We start from the raw sequence: 18,326 nt of genomic DNA on the forward strand, positions 1-18,326 counted from the left end.
TCCTTATTAGTTGTGATAACCCAAATGAAAACATAAATTCCATGAAATCCCATAACATGAAATGATATCATGAATTAAATAATGAAAGAAAATAATATTTAACAACAAAAAATTCAATAAAATGAAAATGAGAAGTAAAACCAGAAAAAAGCAGAAGCTGCACTAACTCATGATTGGACTGATGATTATATAGACTAATGGGTTTTTTGCAGTTAAAGGGCATATTAAATATTAGATATGTCTCTAATTACAAGTGAGGGTGATAATAATTAGAGCTTAGTCAGTAAGAGAATAATCAATCATAGGATTGTAAATGCTTCATTATTAGTGGATGTGACCGATCAGCCCAGCCAGGAGTGATTATCAATAAATCATTAGGTAATCTTGCTGCATAGTTACAGTGTCTACTGCATTAACAAAAACACACTATGATCATCGGAACACAATGTTAACCATTTTCAATCAAGAGTTTACTGTTCCTCTGCCTCTCTCATTGTTCTGTTGTTTCAATACAATTGTTATACTTACCTCAAGTCTTTCTCCATATATATATATATATATATATATACATATATATATATATATATATATATATATATATATATATATATATATATGATTATTTGTACATTTTAAGTTCATATCTTAGTTTCTTGTTGGGGGGGGGGGTGGGCGCCCTCTAACAACTAGAACAAACAGTGATTCATAAGTCTCTGACAGCTGTTGTGAATATTTAATAGAAGAACTATTTTATTAGAAGAGACCAACATTACAGTGTGTGCAAGAGAGCAAGACAGAGAGCGAGAGACAGAGAGAGAAAGAAAGGGGCTAGGGCTGCAGTTTGTGATTTAGCATTACTGAGACACCTCCTCCTGCAGTACGCCTCACAGAGCTGAGAAGATTTTTAACAACATGTGTCATTAACCAGCAGTTTTAGTCATGAAAGTTCAGTGTTTTATAAACCAGGATACATTGTGCATGCTTGATGCAAACAAGTACTGCACAGCCCATTAAAAACCAAATAAATGGTTAAAAGTTGGTTTTTTTTCCTGAGTTTTGTTAGACTGAGCCTTTAGTCCATGGTTGCAAAATTTCATTATTTTTCAGCCGATAAGTTGAAATCACTAAACACTTGTATTCTAAGAGACTATAGATCTATTGGGAGGGAATTACAGTATTTCTAAAATACATAAAATAGATGAAATTTAGTCACTTTGTCACCACAGTAGAGCTTTGTAAAAAAATATAAAAATTAAAAGTACCACGATGTGTGTAGAATTTCTTGCCATCTATAGCTAAAAATGTGTTCTACTTGTTTCCAAACACTGTCTACATACAGTAAATTAACTTTGAAACATGGTGAAATACCTTTTACAAATTGAAGTACAGCAGAATTTGTGCAAAAAAAAATAGTTATCAAATTTTAACAATTAAGAAAAGCTGTGAGCTTGCAGTTCTGTAAGCATGCACAGTACATGTAAAACATACTTTAGTAAACAGCATGCACTTTAATTAAAATTAAAAAAAAAAAGCATAATAAAAAAGTCTAATATTCAACACAAACCAACCAATGAATGCAAAGGAGTAAGGATCAAATAAATGCTTAACCTTATTGTTACAAACAGCTGGTTAAAATGCAAGTTATATTAAAAAAAAAAAAAAATACACATAAAAAATGATGATGCCTTTTAGTGAAAAAAAGCTTAGTGTGCTAGAATTACAGCAGAGGGAGCATTCCTCTTGTCCTCTCCTGGGTTTCCTCCTGTTTTTCTCCTTTTCTCCATGGTCCCTTACTCTTCCGGTGTTTGCCCTGGACCTGCCAGCAGCATCTCAGAAATATCGCACTTACTTCCACAGCTTCCCATCAAAGTCTGAAGGACGAGGTGGGAGAGGGACATCGTATCAATAAAACATACTGTTTTCTTATCTCAAGCTACACTGCGACTGTAACTGACTGACTGTTGGAAGCGTGTTTACTATTTAACTGAAGAACGTCGGCTCACCCTTATTGCAGTCTTTGGTCATATCTCTCTCTTTCAGTAGGTTGTTTTTGTACTCTGTGGATTGTAACAGACACAAGGGTTATGAGAAAGGAAAATACATTTTATTTTATTCAGGTAGGTCATGTGTGTTTACTGCACCTGAATTCAGAGATTCTTGGTTACAGGTCCTCAGCTCTGTGCACTCTAATGACATTTCTCCTCCACTGTAGACACTTCCTCTGCACGAAATGAACACGGTTTTGGTTAAAATTGGATTTAATTTATGGAAAAAATCATATTCAATTTACAATATAGTAATGTCTTACCGTTCATATCTCCGCACCTCATACTCCAGCCCTTAAAAAAAAATTGAACACACAATCTCAAACACATGCCCATGAAATGTGACCCTTACAGTAGCAACCATAATGAATATGCCGTTTTATAATTATAAAGTGCAAGCAAGTTGTCATATACAAGCCAATGACTAGGTGATTTATGGGATGCACACACACACACACAAACAAACACACATACACAATACCTCTCTTTTTGCGTCGTCGTGTCAGCACAATGACAGCGACAACGATGAACGCCAGCAGTAAGAAAGTTGCCAGGAAGTAGCCCAAATGCTGCACAAAATAACCTCGATGCTCGGGGAGGATGACGTTCACCACTCGTGGACTCTCCACCTCCTCAGTCCCTAAAGGCAGAAAATTTAAACAATCAAACAACACCTACCAACACAAAATATTCCACATCGTAAATAACAAGCGATCTCAAGAAACACTCAAATACAGTAACAATGGGATGTACTGTGGAGAGGTCATATTTTAACATGGATATATTGGTTTGCTACGGTGGATTAATATAATGGCAATAAACATGGATCAAACTGAAATGCATTTCCACATAACTAAACATTTTCATTCCCCACGAGGCTTCCTCTTTTTCATTTGAGTCCTGAAGCCAGAGACAGAAGGAGGGAGGGCAGGAGTTAAATGTCAAAATGCTGTTTGGCAATAATGACTTCCAGACCTGATGTCATGCAGCTGTTATTTTTTTTCTCTCTCTTCACAGAAAAACACAGGCTGACCAGAGAAGAGGAGGAGAAGTGTGAGGAACGAGACAAATTCTGTAATGTGGTTTGTCTGAGTGTCTGTATTAGTTTTCCATTTAGGACTTTTGCCGTCATCTCGCAAACACAGAAGTCTAGTTTCTGCATGCATGGAAAATAAATCTGTGACACTTTCAGCAGAGCTCATCAGCAAACTCAAAAAAAAAGTCTGACAGGCCAGTCAGAGTAAATATCTGAGTTCACTGCAGGCAGCACCCAGACCCAGACTGTTTGTGTACATTTTCTAGATACTCGACAATACTTATTCAAAAAATGACAAATACAGAAAATACATACTGAGCTAGGAGATGCAAAACCATATCAGCTTCAAACTGCTCTATATGTCCACTATAATCACAGTGAACTGTACCACGGCTACTTTTGCAGAATAACCACTCGATGCATGTTTACAGAGCTGTTGCTGTTATAGTCTTTCAGCGTCTCCCTGAATTCAAAGGCAGCCTAATCACAGAAGCCAGACCATAGGAAAACTCCCAATCTTTTCCTCTTGAATATTTACTCTCTGGTCTCTGATTAAGCAGTTAAGCTGGACACTACTACAATCAAACACTATTGAGGGAGAACATGCAATGGAGCATCTCTGACTATGCTTTCAAATCCAGCCAATCATGAAGAAATAAATAAATAAGTAAGTAAGTAAATAAATAAATCAACCTAACCCCCTTCCTAAATGAGAGCTTGGTTGGTAATTATTGCCTGTCATTGTTTAATGTACCTAATATGCATGAAACTGCAAAGACAGGTCCAAGGTGATTGTCTCTAGAGCTCAACCGGAGCTGCAGCCATGTTGTCCGGGCAGTAGCCCATTTCCATTTTCTTGACAGATCTGACAAGTGTGCACATGTAAACTGTTATTTCACATAAGCCGCACAGAGGTTAAACTGTCTTTTTTTTCCCTGCGGGATATGCATCATTTGCAAGTCAATGAACTTCGGGAATGCATCTTCGTTCTCAAAGATAAAGATTTCTGTTGAACTGCTGACAGCTCACAAAATGCCTCCTTGACGGTGACAAAGAAACAATGTCGTATTCGTTCTTGCTGTAAATAATTATGGCAATCGGGTGGAAAGCTCTTGTGTCATTTGTAATTTCAGATGATCGCTGGCGCCTGTGTGAGCACAAACGACTTGGTCTTAATCTAACAGATAAGATCAGCGGTGTGTAAAGGAGAAGTGAATTCCTACCTGCCATCGATCCATATGTGCATTTCTTTACAACACACTTTAAACGGTTATTAAATGGGCTGTCATTTCTTTAAAGGGGGAGGAGGATCTATAGTCTAACACATACCTTCTTCCCTCCCCCTTACTTTGCTCTTTCATGCCACAGCTGCTCCAGATGTTGAACAGATGTATCAGACTTCCTTTGACTGCTGGTAAACAGGCCTCAACCAGAGGCTGATACACATCAGCAGTAGAAACAGAGCAGAAACTGAGAGCAAAGAAGGATAAACAAAACCTGAGATACAGTCTAACCAGTCTAGACAAGTGGTTGGGTCTTTTTGAAAATGGGGTCAAATGGAGGAAATAACAAGATATATCCACTGCCTGAATTAGTGGCTGCTGGAGCCCACTCCTCTGCTCAGTGTAGTTAAAATGTCTCCAGCTGTAAATGAAAAAAAAAAAAAAAAAGTCGGCCAGGAAAATGAGACCACTTCCGCTGCAGCCAATTTAAAGCTGTTTACTGTAGACAGCATCTCAAGTCGGAGCTGCACATAGATGAATCCAAAAAACCCTGCTTCTCAATTTGCAATGTGAATTTACAGTCAACGTCAACAGTCTCTTTCTTTCTTTCTTTCTTTCTTGGTTAGCTCCCACATTCCTTCTACCTCCTCCCTAACTCTTCAGCTCAAACACAAAAACAAAGAGGACTGAGAAAGAACTGGCAAGAAGAGGAACTGATTTAACTGACCAACTATGCCTATAAATATAACAAAAAAGAAAAAACCCAGGAGCAGTGTTCTCACTTCATGCACAATCCTGCCAGGAAACCATATGGGGAAAAACATTTACCCTTACTAGCGTCTGGAAAAACAAAGTTCTGGTGGTTTCTGTTGTTGTTTTTAATTCTGTGTGGCTTACTTGGTTCTGGCTCATCATTCTGGAAAACTCTGGGTGCTGTTGTGGGCGCAGATGGAAGTGGAGGTCCCACAGTGAGCCTGAAGATGCGTCTCTCATGCAGACCGCAGTAGTGGTGGTGCAAGTGGCAGGAGTACAGGCCCTTGTTGACGGGCTTCAAGTCAGAGACAGACAGTGAGAAGTCCCCTAAAGTAAAAGCGTCCTCGGCCACGCTCATCTTGCTCTGGGCAAAGAGAGGTCCATAATCCCGGCGCTCTCCAGAGGCATAGAGGTCCACTAGCCGGTCGGCCCTATCAGGACGCACTCCAGGGGCCTGGAAGTCCCAGTGAGCCACCTGCTGCTGGTCCTCCTGGAGACCCTCTCTCCACAGGGGGCGCCGGTTTACGCAGGGCAATACCACTGAGCTGCCCAGTAAGACCACGAATACAGTTTTCTCACCGTCCCAGTAACGTTTCTCTTTCCGAGCTGGAAACATAAGAGTGTGAAATACATTGCTGTCAATGGTATGTGATACATCACAACTAATAGAATAACTTTGGTTAGTACAATTAGGAGGCCTCACCTGACTTAGTGACATTGAGCTGGATTTGAATAGATTGATGAATCTGGCAGTAATGATGGTGGAGATTACATGTGTAAACTCCTTTGTCAGTCATGACCACATCTGAAAAGGAAAAACATCCAAACCAATGTGATGAAATGAATGAATGATGAAATGATGAAATTATAAATCCAAGGGTGAAATGTGGCCGGTGATTCTGGAGAATAATAAAAGTCTCACTGTTGATGATGAGGGAGAAGTTGCCATCATTGAAAGCGGAGTCTGGGATGGAAATGCGTCCTTTGTTGTATCCATTGTAGACCCTCTCGCGGGCTCCAGGGGACATATCCAGGATTCGCTCTACAGAATACTCGGGGCTGCTGCGGACCAAGTCCCAGTGCACCACTCTCTGACGGTCCTTCAGTCTGTCCTGGGTCCACACCATGCGGGGGCTATGGCAGGGCAGAACGGCCTTAGACCCTGCAGGGAGGGTGATGTTCTTCACCTCCACTACCACACCAAGACTGGTGCTGCTGCCCTGGCCCCATGCTGACACGAATAAATAACCACATGTGCTCAAAAGATCAATGTAGAAATGACATGACAAAAGCATAAGTTACAGTACATTCAGTCATTGTTAAGGCAGAGAAATAAAAATGTATTACCTCCTGGCATGAAGAGCACAGCAACAACTGAAACAGAAAAAAACAATGATAAGCCAGCAAAAATGGCTGAAGTGTCTGGAAAGTTTCAATATGACCTGGACTGACCCAACCAGTGAAAGATTGGACTAGAGGTGGGTTCAGTGAGAGGACTGTTTACAGAAACAGAAAACTGAAGAAACAAGGACATGGTCCACACAGGACATCAAAAGCAGAAAAAACATACACAGTATCAAAAATATTCTCTGGAAATATATTTTGTTTGCTGATTTCTCACTCTAGAGATAGGAAATTTTCCTGCACAGCATTTGCTATTTCTAATGCATTTTTCCCACAGTGCTATTTCAAAGTCTGTTTACTGAAAGGCCAGCAGAGACGCACACAGCCAAAGCATACAGAGACTCTATTCATCCTGGCTGCTGCTGGCTTGTTGCAAGGCCATGATCCTGAGGGGATGAAGAACCGGGCTGCTATTCAGCTCACTTCAGTCACACTACCTGGTGTCAAAAGTCCAGGAACATGACCAGACACCTGTATTTTTACTGCACTGGTAATGGGAACAGTGAGCTACAGAGGCCAGAGGTGCAGATCCTTCAGTGCGGTGTTATTTTTTAATGTACTGAATGTGTGGATGTATTGAGAACAGTAAAAATCTTATAGCTGTAATATCTTATTGATTTGAAAATGCCATGATTAATAAACACTTTTCAAATCCCAAGTTACAAAATGTGTCACACAAGGCATCCACAAATGATAAGATCAGTAAAGATAAAAGATAAAAACCAAATCCAATGTAATCCAGCAATGTAAGCTAAAGGAAATAAAATTATAAAAAAAAAAAAAAAAAAAATCAAGTAAAATATTTAAACAACAAAACTAAACAGAAATCGAGATGTGCTCTCTGGTAAAAGTATGTTTATGTTTCAAGAAGGGTCTTAAAAGATGTTGCTGTCTCAGCTGTCCTCAGGCAGGTCATTCCAGAGCATCGTGGCTCTGACTGTAAATACTCTGCACCCTCAAGTTCTAAACCAGGCCTCTGAGACAGCTAAGAGACCTGTGCCTGAGGATCTCAAACTATCAACAGGCTCATATGGTTCTATGTAAGAGGTCTAAGCATACAAAGATATGAGGCCTTGAAAAGCATTAAAAGTAATTAATGAGATCTTAGAATCAATTCTAAAACATCCTAGGAGCCAGTGTTAGTAAAACACTATATCCTAAATGTAGCAAAGCACATTTACCCAAATACAAATCTGAGAATTTCTATTTTACGCCATTTTTACTTAGTTCACATGCAGCAGAATATATCACTTCTTTCTTTTCTGGTTATATTTGATGGCTATTAAGATTTTTCTTACAAAACACATGATGGGTTTATAAAGTATGATGTATTGTTATACACGAATCTAACTGACAGCTCTGTATATAAAGTAGTAAAATTAGCTCCACCTTGGCCAACAAAAACAGTAAAAAAAAAACACTACAGTGCCTATTTTATCACTGACACTGATGGTTTAACATCCAAGAGCAAGCTGCACAAAATGTGTTTGATGCAGGTTGTAAGACCTTCCATCCAGCTGTTTTCCTCATTATGACTGCACATGGTTGATTCACTTTTGATTCACTTGGTGTGAACACAGGCAGGAGACACATGCAGAGAGGTTTCATTTCACCACGTTTAAATAACAATTCACTGGAGAGCTGCTACTGTGTTTTTATGCAGTGATTTGTACCCAGCAGCAAATGCAATGATTTCTTAAGTATGCACCGGTATATAATAACACTACAAGCTGAGAGAAATGATTTCAGCACACACACTGGCATCAGACAGGAGGCCTCATGCTGGAAAACTTTAGTGGGTTTTCTATTGAAGGGTATAAACTTTCCTGCAGAAGGTAAAACAAAGTGTCCCAGCCCCTGTAATTTTCTCTCATCTCCCCTCCAGACACACACAGGCTGCTGGTGACTCACACTAAAGACTTAACAATGTGCTATCGAATTACCAGCGATAATAACAGACATTTAGCAAATGACCTGCAAAATCACCGTTGTCATTTGTAACCCCAGGAGTCACACGGAGAATCACTTAACAGAGTGCCATCCCCAAGGTAAAACAAAAGAAGGGTTTATATGAACGATTCAAACATAAAGCATGAGTTTACTCAGCTTAATTTCAGTGATTCATGGGTGTTGTGGGTGTGTGAAGTTTACTCACAGCTCCGTCACAGGATGAGAATAAATCAAATAAATCTGTCCAATTGCAAACTCAGCTAAACATACAAAGATACATTCAGAGGTCTGGAGAGTCTGTTGGCCGTCCTGTACGTACACTGTGGTGTTAGTAAATGGCAGCTGAGATTTTCAGGTATTTTTAGTTATTCATGTGTACACATAAAGTCATCATAAGTATATATTATACCATTATACAGTGGTAGAAAGTAACTAAGTAATTTACACAATTTGTGCGCTTGTACTTACATGAATATTTCCATTTTATCCTACTTTATACATCTACCCCCACTTATGTGACAGTTAGTTATTATTTACTTTTCAGATTAAGATACATACAAAAAACATTATACCCTCAAAAAATAAAATACATTGTTGAAGATTAAACCAGTGACCAATTACAAAAGTGCATTGTCTGCTTGGGACCCCTTGTCAGCTATGAGTTGTTAGCACTTCCACCAAAGACTGGTTTCCTCTTTAAACATCTCAGATTGTTTCTTTTAAATAACTCTTCCAGGCACAATGAGGTGAAGTGACCTAATATCTCACAAAAAAGCAAAGATTAGAGACAAGTCAAAAAAATTAAAACAAACTGAATTTTGTTTTTCTGCTTTCCTTCCCATTATTTATCTCCTGACCAAACAGATTTATCTCACCCACTGGAGGGCCCAGTCCCTGGGCTGGGAATTTGAATTCAGAACATTTACGGATGATAGACCTTTTTTTTCTCTTTTTTTTCTCATGCTTTATGTTTGTTTGATGATGGCTTGATGTGGCAGCTGTAAAGACAACTCCATAACAAGATACTGGGAGCAGTGTGTGTGGGAACCAGCTTCTATGAAAATCTATTTCTGCTGAACACAGTGGGCTCAACAAGTCCAGAAATTGTCCAAAACACAAACATGTTACTTTACTGTGACCTTGTTATGTTTTGCCTCCAATGAGTAGATACACGTCTATGATCTTATTTTTCTTCAAAACAGCAGTTTTCCTCTTCTCCATGCCACGTTGTTGTTGCCCGTTAATTAAGACAGAGCCCATCATAAACATGGTTGGAGTGGTAATCCCCCTCCTCCACGTCGTCCGGACTCAAAGCAGCCCACTCGTGGTGAAACACTCATTACTGACACATATAATGACTGGCTGCTGGATTGTGCTGACTCCTCTACTCAGACCGCAGTTAACTAGAAACACATTGGGCTGAAGCCATAAAAAAAATCCCACATACACACTGTACCAGTCCATGTCAACAGGCCGGGGCAAGTCAAAGCCACGAAGCGTTCGCTGTCTGCACTGATTCGTTTCACTTGTAAGTCCATGTAGGCCTATCTTATATCTTATCCATGCGCCGAATATTTCAGAGTGAAAGTTGTCGGGAAAAAAAAAAACAAAAAACACTGCAATCTTGAGCCACAGTACTTACACAGGAAATAAAGTTTAAAATTAGGATAGATAGATAGATAGATAGATAGATAGATAGATAGATAGATAGATAGATAGATAGATAGATAGATAGATAGATAGAACAGTAAAAGTAAAAAGTGTACCGATACAATATAAACAATGACAATAATAATAATAATACTAATAATAATAATGATAAAATAAGTATGTGGACGGTTGGATCAACAGTTAATAGATACCATACAAAGAAATAAACAAATAGAAAATGATTTTCGATTAGCTGATCATGCGGACTGTTACTGTGTCAATAATACATGAACAAATAAAAGCATAAATATTACAGAAACAAAAAAGGAACAGGACTCCTGGTTTTAACAATTAACAATGGTACTGCAACTAAAACCTACAAAAGAAAAAAAGAACAATATTGTTGGGTCAACATTCAAGCTTACATTGCATTGTAGCCTAATACTGAATTCAAGTGAAGAGAAAATATTTGCAGCAGAGCAGAACAGAGACCTGGACAGTCTTCGGCTTTTGTTCCCGACGGGTAACTCTAACCTGGATCCAATTATGGCACAAAGAAAGTTTCCTCAAGTTATTTTTCTCTGTTAAAAGCAAGATAAATGGAAAACTTACTCTGGAGGAGAATCATATCGAGGTGCATTTTCACAGTGCTGACAGCCGAGGTGGAAGCCTGTCACAGGCGGTGTGCGCATCAATTGATAAAAGACAAAATGCCTGAAGTTCACCGAGCGGCAGCTCAGCTGTATTTTGTTGTAATGCTGCCGTGCAGAGGCTTCACACGCTCCGCCTCCGCCAGACGATGAAATCCAACACCTTCGCTGCTGCTCTCTTCACGACAAACATGTAGTGATAAAACAATAACAAACGCACATATAGACACATACGCAAACTGCCCCGAGCAATCAATCGTTTAAATATCGTTTAAACCGGTCACCATCAAAACTCAAAACATAGGACTTAACTTTCCATCGATCACACATTAGGGGTCTTACAGTAGGATTCAAGATGCGAGACAACTGCGAAACAAGATAGCCAGAAGACATCACACTGTACACTTGTTTACATTATTTATTCTGCGTAATACACAAGGTAAAACAGGTTTATATATAACAGTCGAGAAACTTTAAGCTTTAAATTGCAAACCATAAGGATTCTGGAAAGTCCTTCCTCCTTTCCCCCCGTTTTGATTTTAGAAAGTCTGGTTTCTTGATTAAAGTCCTCAGAGGAAATTATTTTACTCTGTGGCCTATTAAGAGATTTTATTGTGCCAGCTTAATTTATTTAAAATGCTGACTTACATTTCAATGCTCTTATTGTTCTAGTTGTGCTATAAAAATGACCCCTGACAGTGATAATTTCAGGGTGAACTCACCTTTTTTCAGACTTTGCACAATACTGCCATCCACAGTGAGAACAGGATAAAGGCCAGGTGTTCTATTGTACTACTATCAGGCTAAAAGAATACCAACAGAAAACTACAGCACACCATGCTTTGGGTTTGACAGAGAAAAATCTTTATTAGATTATGTACACGTTGTTAAAAATAATAGCCATTACCATCCTCTTACAGAATATGTCCTCATCAGTGACACATGCTTCAGTTACACAGAGAGTAGGCTGACTGTTTTAACTGCAGTGTGTGAAGTGTGTTGTGCAGAGCCATCCAGTGGGTGGGATGCGACACAATCTCGAACCACTGTCAGTGTTTCTCACTGCCTTCTGTTTCCATGTTGTTTAATGAAGATCTTAGGTGTACTCCATCCCTCTGGAGCCTTCTTCAGTCCAGCTTTTGTCCAAATCCTCTTCAGATCATCTTCAAATTTTCTCTGTACAGGATAAAGATGTAATTAGATCAAATTCTAGACAAAATGAACATCTTTTGTAGTTTAGTCTCGACTTTATTTCTGGTAATATATACATATATATATATATATATATCAACTACACTGAGCAAAACAATTCAAGTTAAATACTAGCACCATTAGTGTAAATTGTAATGATATTAAGTATGACCAGATCCTTATTTGACAAAAGAATCCTTTTAGAGAAAGCTCTCACCTGCTTCTTCTTCCCCCTGCCCTCCAGCACTCTCTTTCTCAAAAATTTTATCCGTTTTTGCAGCTTCTTATATTTATGCCGGTTCATCTTCCGCCGTCTGATCTTCAGAACATTCTTACATCTAAGGGGCGTTGCTGAGCCCTTCTCATCCTCCAAAACAGGGTCAGAAATGGGTGGCAGCACCTTCTCTTCCAGAAGTTCTACGTCCTCCTGCGGCTGAGCGGACTCCAGCAGCGCAGGAAGGGAGTAGCGCAGGGAGAGCCAGCTCTCCAGAGGACTTACTGACAGTTTACGTGGCACAAGAGCCTCGTCCAGTTCGGGCTCGAGCTGCATCCATCGAGGAGGAGATCTGTTGTCTGCTGCTGTTGAGTAGTTTCTCTGTTTCTGTCTCAGTGAAAAGCAGTAAGCAGGAACAATCGGCTGCACACATCCATTCAGAATGTCCCCATGGGGTTGAAGTGCAGCTGGGTATTAAGAAAAAAACAAATCACGTAATTTTGAGTTATATTACTTACTTAGGTAGTTCAAGTTCAGAAAGAAAGACAGACAGACAGACAGACAGACAGACAGACAGACAGCCAGACGGTTATTTGTTCATACTTACAAGTTGCTCTACGTAATAGACTGAGACGAGGTACAACCTTTGAGGTAAACATCGTCAATGATCATCCAAATAAAATCATCAGGATTGGGCTGAGTGGTCACTTGTTCTGTGGGTATGAGCAAAGTACTGTGTGTTAGTCTTATGAGTCTCTTGAATTATTTTCATTATCAATTAATCTGACAATTATTCTCTCAATTACTCGATTAATGGTTTTAGTCTATATAATGTCAGAAAATGATACAAAATGCATTAACAGGCATTAAGGGCTGCAACAACAGACCATTTTCATTATCAACTGCCCATCACAATTTCCTCAAGCACAAGTTGACAACATTAAATGTGCTTTTTTTGTGCAATCAAAACCCCAAAGTTTTCAGTTTACTATTATGTTAGACCATGAACAAACAAGACAACAAAATCTCACATTTGAGGAACCTGGAAAGTTGAAACCTGTTGGTTAATAAAGTTGGTCTTTATACTACAAGTGTTTAAACCTCTACAAAAATGTTTTTGCTCGACAAAACTGTTAAATGATTCAATGATTATCAACATAGTTGGCAATTTACATTATTTCAAACAAACAATTGACTATATGACTAATCGTTGCAGCTTCCTCAGTCTAGCAAACCGTCATTTGCTGAGGAAGACTGTGAGATGTGATTGAAAGCTAGGTAGAAAGTTAGTTAGACAATAAGTCAAGATTCTTTTGTCCAACTACTGTTTCCAAAGTGTAGAAACTTTACAGTTTGTGTTTTGAGTGACCAAGCAATCCAAAACCCAAAGCTGTTTAATTCATTATTCAAAACCGCGACAGAGAAAAACAGGTAATCCCTTCATTAGAGAAGATGAAACTACACTATGGTTGGAATTTTAAACTGATACATTACTTAAACGATTAATCAATTATCAAATTTGTTTTTAGGACTGACTTAATTGACTACTCGTTGCTGCTCTAAATTAGTAGATTAATAGATTAGTAAATTAACAGAAAATGTAAATGGTTAACCCTCTAAATCGGCTGGATTCTAACTTCTAAATTCTGAGGATATCGATTTCTCGATTTTACAATTTTGAAAAATGTAATATCTTCGGGGTTTAGACTGTTGGTCGAACAAAAGAAGAAAGCTGAAGCGTCGCCTCGAGCTCTGAGAAACTGCCAAAGGACTTTTTTCATTGTAAAAATACGTTAATGATCTTGACTGTCAATTGCAGTCAACATGTCCATCTTCGGGATTAAGTTAGCTGATATCTATGGCAACTGACGTCCTTAGCAACAGTGAAGCCATGAAATGCACAGACGTTACCGAGAGAATGTAAATGGATCAATATTAACATGAACAATCAAGTAATAATTAGATGTCATACAGCATTGTAGTGCTTCGGTTGTTGCTAATGTTAGCTAGTAATTTAGCTTCGCTTTGAACGTGAAAGTCAAGAGATTATCACTAAAAAATCAAAAATAAGAATGTTTCTGCTACCTACTCTCTGACAACACGAACACAATAAATATACTCATTTTAAGAACAATATTATATTACCTGTTATTACTGTGACCGGGGTTTTCGTCTTCAATGTGACTTCAGAAGCCCAACTCCGGCAGGTGCAACCGGAAATTCAGTACGCTTCCTGTTTCTCAGAGAGAAGAAAGGTTCCGCAGGAGCAGATACATAAAACTCGGAAAAGATTTTATAAACCAATAAGGCTTTTAAATAACAACAATAATAATGATGGCAATTACTGAGGTTCTGTGCTCAGCAACATATAGTTCATAAATTGAAAGCTTAAATGACTCCACTGGAGGGCACTAACAATCTAAGGTAAGAGTTAAGTGGCAATGGTAGGTGTGAAATGAACCATGAAATCCATGAAATACACCTTCTGTTTGCCTGAATACTGCTCAGCAGTGAAATATAAATCTAGGATCAACTGTATAGAACATAACACAAATACATGAATACACAAACAAGACTTTTTTTATGTTGCAGCCTTATGCTAAAATTAAAAGAAATATATATTTAAAAATATTTTCCCCTCATCAATGTACACTCAATACCCCTAATGACAAAGTGAAGACAGATTTTTAGAAATTTTTGCATATTCACTAAAAAGGAAAAACTGAAATGTCACAATGATATAAGCATTCAGACCATAGATTCAGACCCTTTATATGACAGTTGAAATTTAGGTCAAGTTCCTCCCATTTTTCTTAATCATCTTTGAGATGTTTTTACACCTTGAATGGTCTGCACCTGTGGTAAACTGATTGGACACAATTTGGAAAGGCACACACCTGTCTATATCTCAAAGCTGACAATGGATTTCAGAACATATCTTGGAGTTTCCCAATGATCCACACACAGGATCTCAGGCGCTCAGCCAGAGTGACCAGGGGGTTCTTGGTCACCTCTGTTACCCCTCTTTGCCCTCCCCAGGTGTTCCAAGCTTCTCCCATTTAAGAATTATGGAGGCCAATGTGCTCTTGGGAACATTTAATGCGGCAGAAACTTTTTGTAGTATTCCCAAGATCAATGCCTCTACACAATCCAGTCCTTTAGCTCTTTAGACAGTTCCTTCCACCTCATGCCTTGGTTTTTACTCTGAATATGTTTTTCTTCCATGTGGCACAGTTCTATAACCAGGGAAGCCTCCACTTTTAGATTGCTCTAGTTTTACATACTTGTGGGCAGCCACATCAAATCATTTATTCATGGGGCTTTCTCTCTTAGCTTTCATTAAGACGGTGGGAAATGGAACATCTACAGTATGTAAGCATGTCACAGCAGGGATTTTCACTATGTGGGATTCAGCATATTGTGTTAGTGTGCAAAAAACAGGAAATACTGACAAAAATAGATTAAAGGGTGATGTTCGGCAAGAGATGATGAGACCAAAAGAATTTAAAGTTGTCAGAGCATTTATTTACAATAAAAACAACAACAACAAAACATTCATTCCATTGTAAATCCTGCTGGCAGTTAAACATTTGCTTCATAATCTATACTTACATCATCAGTTTGTGATGATAAGGCAACTGAAATGATCAGCAGGATGTACTGTGAGATCTTCCCTTTTACAGAACAGTCTGAATAGCTTTTAAAATAATTTTTATTCTACAAAACTCTCTCAAAATAATATTTAAATTTAAGTGTATGAGAAAAAAACAACAACAATAAATTTTTATCTTGGCAGTTATTTTGAGGTGTTGGTCAATCCCATCTTAAACAAATGGCCTATACATTATACACTATGTACTCCAACTTAATATCTATTTACAAAATCAGTAGTTGTATTTTGCAGTTATTTCCTCACTAGCAAATAAATATTCACTGTTTTATTATAGTTGCATTGCAAATGTACTGCACTGAAAGAGATCTGACCCCTGAAAAACACAGAGCTTTACAGATGACAACATTATAATTTACTCCAAAGCAACACATACAGAGTAAGTATATGACAGGTTACTGGATGGAGTCACTATAGAGGTACGGTATAACATATGCCATAAATGCCACTTCAATAGGAACCAAACCAATAAATAAAAACATATATCAGAGGGAAAAAAAGCAACTCCGAACATAATGTAGAGACTGGTCTCCACAGCAGCAAACACGACAGACAAAGCAGTTAAATCAGTCATTGGATGGATATATCCATATATTAGCAGACTGTACAGATAGTGTTGGTGCATTGCACCACCATTTTTTTCGAAAGAAACTAGTGTTCTTAAAAGGAATTCTGAATATATTAGTTTTAATCTCTATCTAATACTGCCGTCCCATTATTGGCTGCAGAACATGTGAGTTAAAGAAGTGAGGTAAAATAATTTGGAGGGACAAAGACATTGCATGTTTACGTTTTAAGGCCATTTCATTTCATTTATGAAACATTGCTATCTTTCCTGTGACTTGTGGTGTTCAGTTTGAAATCTAATCTTACGGAGATTAGAGTGGTAGAGGAAAAGGTACAACTGTTTTGCTGCAGCTATACAGTCCTTGTGTTTGGATTTTACCCAGGAAATAATCACATTTAAGAGCATCCAACAGAATAAATCTATATCACATTGGATATTTTGTTAGAAAATACTCATCTCTGATGCTGAATATTTGGTATTACGTATACATTAGAGATCTTTATTGAGCCAAAACCTTTGTTGATTTGGTAAATCCATCCAGACAATGATCTTCTTCTGTGTTGCAGCAAATGTCCTTCTCACAGTCTCAACACAGAGATCAGTGGCACTATATTTACCCTGTATAGCCAGCACACTTAGGCTTTAACAATACAAACTAAACCCAAGTCTTACAAATAAAATGATTACATTTGTAGATAAAAATGTGTGCTTTTGACACAAAGATAGGTAAAAAAAAAAACAACCAAACAAACAAAAAACAACATACAACCAGGCAACAGATGTGTGAACAGGCAAAGAAAAGAGTGGAAGGAAACAACACTGTGCAAAAGCTGGCCCCTCCTTGTGCGTCATCCTTTCCAGTGTCCTCCAGGTTTCTGGACTTCTGCATTCTGCCCCTCACTGAGCAGCAGGCTGGCCAGGCTCCACCTGCATCTTCTCTTCTTTCTCATCTTCCTCAGCTTTCTCCCTCGCATCACTGGTCATGGCGAACGCCTGCACTTGTCTCACTTCCCAGAAGGATTGTGACTTATGGGAATGCTTTGGGAATAAGAGAGACATCTGGTATCAGAATGCAGTCTATTCATATATTCATGTTGCCAAAACATCATACATATTCCTCAGCAATCACGACAAATCTTTTGATTCAAACAAATTACACAGAAAACACCTAAATATACAGTGTATGTGCACAAGCAGCATTTGGTTTGGTGTCAGTTAACTGTCTCTGGTCCATTTGTCCATTGTTTAAATCCATGGCATTAGAGACCATGACAAGGTATTGAGGGAAGTCTAACCTGAAGATGGAGATCCAGGATACAACCAGGTGTGAGGAGCTAACAGTTCTGCACACAGAAACGCACAAAGAGCAATAAAAAACAGACAGAGCAGAACCAAACATCAGCAACAGCACACAAAAAGCATTACAACAGCACAGTGCAGTAAAGCAGAGATAGTACTGTTACGCAGCGTCAGTGCAGCACATCATTAGAGTGTGTACTTGGTCAGTTTTTTCAATGCCAGGGTTAATTGAGTATTAAGGGTAAAAAAAAAAAAACATGTACGGCAACCAAGGAGATTTGGAGGCATCTGATAATTAAGAAGTCCGGATTTCTGTGTTACTTTGGGTTCGACTCACCGATGAGGACTGATGATCGTGAGGTCGTTCCAGTTTGATACGGATGTCTGTCCCCTTTCCTCGTTCGGGTTTACCAGGCCCTGAAGGATAGGTCACAACTGTGTGATTCTGTATACATCCATCAAAATAAGAAACATGCTGCACAACTCTTCTCCAGTAACTTACATCACGCTTTGTTCAGCTCACCAAACATCTTCAGCAATGTTCTGAATTTTTTTGTATCCATTATGAGTAAATATAGTATTTTGTGAAAAAAATTTTAAAAAGGTGAAGTTTTGTATATTTGGTATCCAATGTAATATGTAAGTCATACATAGGAAACGACTTGCATGTAAG

At 38.5% G+C, this 18,326-nt stretch overlaps 3 protein-coding genes across 26 annotated transcripts in view; all 3 read right to left on the bottom strand.

Annotated features, from left to right (window-relative positions):
• Positions 1–716: 716 nt before the first annotated feature.
• Positions 717–10,828, bottom strand: LOC130175159 (matrix remodeling-associated protein 8-like). Its single transcript, XM_056385464.1, has 10 exons — positions 10,674–10,828; positions 6,405–6,431; positions 5,980–6,288; positions 5,761–5,862; positions 5,202–5,663; positions 2,527–2,685; positions 2,309–2,339; positions 2,142–2,221; positions 2,004–2,057; positions 717–1,871 (listed from the first exon to the last, which is right to left on the bottom strand). The coding sequence occupies exons 1-10, from the start codon at positions 10,699–10,701 to the stop codon at positions 1,846–1,848; spliced, it is 1,278 nt and encodes a 425-aa protein (XP_056241439.1). The 5' UTR covers positions 10,702–10,828; the 3' UTR covers positions 717–1,845.
• Positions 10,829–11,552: 724 nt separating this feature from the next.
• Positions 11,553–14,377, bottom strand: aurkaip1 (aurora kinase A interacting protein 1). Its single transcript, XM_056385465.1, has 4 exons — positions 14,262–14,377; positions 12,724–12,829; positions 12,120–12,583; positions 11,553–11,887 (listed from the first exon to the last, which is right to left on the bottom strand). The coding sequence occupies exons 2-4, from the start codon at positions 12,773–12,775 to the stop codon at positions 11,771–11,773; spliced, it is 633 nt and encodes a 210-aa protein (XP_056241440.1). The 5' UTR covers positions 12,776–12,829; positions 14,262–14,377; the 3' UTR covers positions 11,553–11,770.
• Positions 14,378–15,619: 1,242 nt separating this feature from the next.
• Positions 15,620–18,326, bottom strand: part of LOC130174376 (rap1 GTPase-activating protein 1-like) — a 43,485-nt gene continuing 40,778 nt past the window's right edge. For 23 of the 24 annotated variants that reach the window (XM_056384124.1, XM_056384117.1, XM_056384115.1 and 20 more), the window contains 2 exons: positions 17,991–18,070; positions 15,620–17,392 (listed from right to left, as the gene is read on the bottom strand). In XM_056384124.1, the coding sequence (XP_056240099.1) occupies positions 17,252–17,392; positions 17,991–18,070 (221 nt within the window). In that variant the 3' untranslated portion in view covers positions 15,620–17,251. Of the gene's footprint in view, positions 17,393–17,649; positions 17,698–17,990; positions 18,071–18,326 lie in introns of all 24 variants that reach the window. The other variant, XM_056384126.1, reaches the window with a different exon arrangement.

This window comes from Seriola aureovittata, chromosome 9 (assembly GCF_021018895.1).
Source record: "Seriola aureovittata isolate HTS-2021-v1 ecotype China chromosome 9, ASM2101889v1, whole genome shotgun sequence".
NCBI classification, from domain to species: domain Eukaryota; kingdom Metazoa; phylum Chordata; class Actinopteri; order Carangiformes; family Carangidae; genus Seriola; species Seriola aureovittata.